The sequence below is a fragment of the Ictalurus furcatus genome, chromosome 17 (assembly GCF_023375685.1).
Source record: "Ictalurus furcatus strain D&B chromosome 17, Billie_1.0, whole genome shotgun sequence".
In the NCBI taxonomy this organism is placed as follows: Eukaryota; Metazoa; Chordata; class Actinopteri; order Siluriformes; family Ictaluridae; genus Ictalurus; species Ictalurus furcatus.
The window spans coordinates 3,927,575-3,930,074 of NC_071271.1; the positions used below are offsets into that span (position 1 = coordinate 3,927,575).

General features: G+C 38.5%; 1 protein-coding gene across 2 annotated transcripts in view; it reads right to left on the minus strand.

Annotated features, from left to right (window-relative positions):
• The window catches only part of LOC128621334 (NADPH oxidase 4), a 21,456-nt gene that overhangs the window by 970 nt on the left and 17,986 nt on the right, over positions 1–2,500 (minus strand). For both annotated transcript variants that reach the window (XM_053647033.1, XM_053647035.1), the window contains exons 14-17: positions 1,967–2,086; positions 1,094–1,202; positions 430–498; positions 149–249 (exon numbers count right to left, since the gene is read on the minus strand). In XM_053647033.1, coding sequence (XP_053503008.1) covers positions 149–249; positions 430–498; positions 1,094–1,202; positions 1,967–2,086 — 399 coding nt within the window. The remainder of the gene's footprint in view (positions 1–148; positions 250–429; positions 499–1,093; positions 1,203–1,966; positions 2,087–2,500) is intronic.

The following is a 2,500-nucleotide window of genomic DNA, read 5'->3' on the forward strand; positions in this document are numbered from 1 at the left end:
TCTGGCACCGCAGACGTCCTAATTCTAGTTCCGTAGTCATCTTTATCCATAACTTTAGACACCTGGTCCTCTTTAGTACTTAAGTCTAGTTCTTTTTTCTAGGTTTTGTAAAAAAAAATGTCCTTTGCTTTAGTTCTGTAGTACTTACTGCTTATTGGCTTTCCCTATTTCCTGAAAAAGAAGCTTCCAGCTGGGTCGCCCAATCAAAAGCCTGGAACTCAGGGGGCGGTACTTTTCCTCAGTGAGGTTCTGTTGAAAAGAAGAAAAAAAAAAATCACACCAATTACTAATCATTAATAATATAGATATAAAACGGATATACAGTGTTATATAAATTCAAGTAATTAATATTATAAAACCAATAATGTAGAATAATCTGTTTTTCAATATACCATTTGGTTTGATGTGGTATAAGTGTGTGTGTGTTACCTGCGGCCTGTGTGTACTAGTGAGATAGAGACGGATATTCAGGAAATCAGGACGATTCTCCTTCCATAACTACAGAGAGATGTAAAAAGAGAGGCGAAGGGAGAATAGAGAGAGAGAGAGAGAGAGAGAGAGAGAGAGAAAGAAAGGCATGCAGTTATTACTCTAAACAGCAGATGGCAATACCGTCCAACACAAAGGAAGACCAGCAAAGCATACATATATATATATATATATATTATACATACAGTGTTTATATATAAGTATTATATAGTATATACTTGGAGAAGATCTGCAAAGAGGAGTGGGACAAAATCCCTCCTGAGATGTGTGCAAACCTGGTGGCCAAGTACAAGAAACATCTGACCTCTGTGATTGCCAACAAGGGTTTTGCCACCAAGTACTAAGTCATGTTTTGCAGAGGGGTCAAATACTTATTTCCCTCATTAAAATGCAAATCAATTTATAACATTTTTGACATGTGTTTTTCTGGATTTTCTTGTTGTTATTCTGTCTCTCACTGTTCAAATAAATCTACCATTAAAATTATAGAATGATCATTTCTTTGTCAGTGAGCAAACGTACAAAATCAGCAGGGGATCAAATACTTTTTTCCCTCACTGTATGTATATGTGTGTGTGTGAGAGAGAGAGAGTGTGTGTGTTACCTTGCGATATAAACTACACAGCAGTTCAGCGAACCAGTAGAAACACTCCAACTCTCGACACACCCACACAAAATAGAGTCTCTGCAGCTTATAGCGACACCAGTCATCACTGTCTTACACACACACACACACACACACACACACACACACACATTATTTCTTCACGACAGGTTCGCTATGTGTCTATGCATATTAATGTTGGCATTATATATTAAGGCTGTAAATCGATTACATTTCCAAAATCATGTTTATACAGTACGAGAGTGGCCTCTACAGGTGAAACAAAACACTATCGCTGACAAATTTTGTTGTGATATTTGAAGGTTTTTTTTTATTCATTATCAACGTCTCTCTTGTTGCTATTTTGTGTTTTTGGTTTAGTTTGAATATATATCTTTCATTTACTTATATGAATATATATATAAATATATAATCATTTTAAAATTACAGTCATCTTGGTGTGGTGTATAAAAAAAGTTGTGGCATTAAAAGGAAATTGCGTTAACTCGTTATTATCTTTGATCACAAGTACACCCCCCTATGGGGTATTACACAAAGCGGGGTAACTCAGTAACCTAACAATTTCAACAATCCCGGCTTCAAACATCGAATTCAACAATCTTCCCGTTTTCACTCTGCTCAGCGGGAACAGGACACATCTGGATGGTGTTAGTGGAACACACTGAGCCTGGAGGATGCTATAAATACGCCTGGAGTTTATTACGTCACTCTGTGAAATAACCCCCAGACACACACACACACACACACACTAACATACAGGTAAACACTCATGTACACACATACACAGGTAAACACAATCAAGTTAAACACACTGTGTGTGTGTGTGTGTGTGTGTGTGTGTGAGATACTCACAGCAGAGTGTGTAGGATGCAGGCAAAAGGTGTAACACCGATCCCTCCAGCCACACACACACTCACTTCGTAATGAAACACCTCCTCAGACGGACTGCCGAACGGACCGTCCACATACAGCCTGGGAGGCGGAGCCACACAGCACAGCAACCAATCAGAACAAAACACACCTGTTAGTGACTATGTTTACATGGACAGCAGTAATCTAATGATTGACCTTATTCTGAACAAAACATATAAATATTGAGATTAAGGTGTTTACACGAGTTGCTTTTAGACTTTTCCGTTCATGTTCCCGTCTTACACGTTAGAGCACGTAGATCGAGTAACGGCACACGGTGTTAAGGTGTGTACATGTCTGTAATACACGTCGATAATGCGACTAAGATAGGAAATACTCCACACGTCTTAATTCCATTTGTGTTCACTTCGAGTACGACTTTAGACGGATGAAGGTCATCAGAAATCGCTGTTTACATGCTAGTTTCTTAATCAGAGTATCGTCTTCAACGGGTTCATATCGGATTATTGTCGT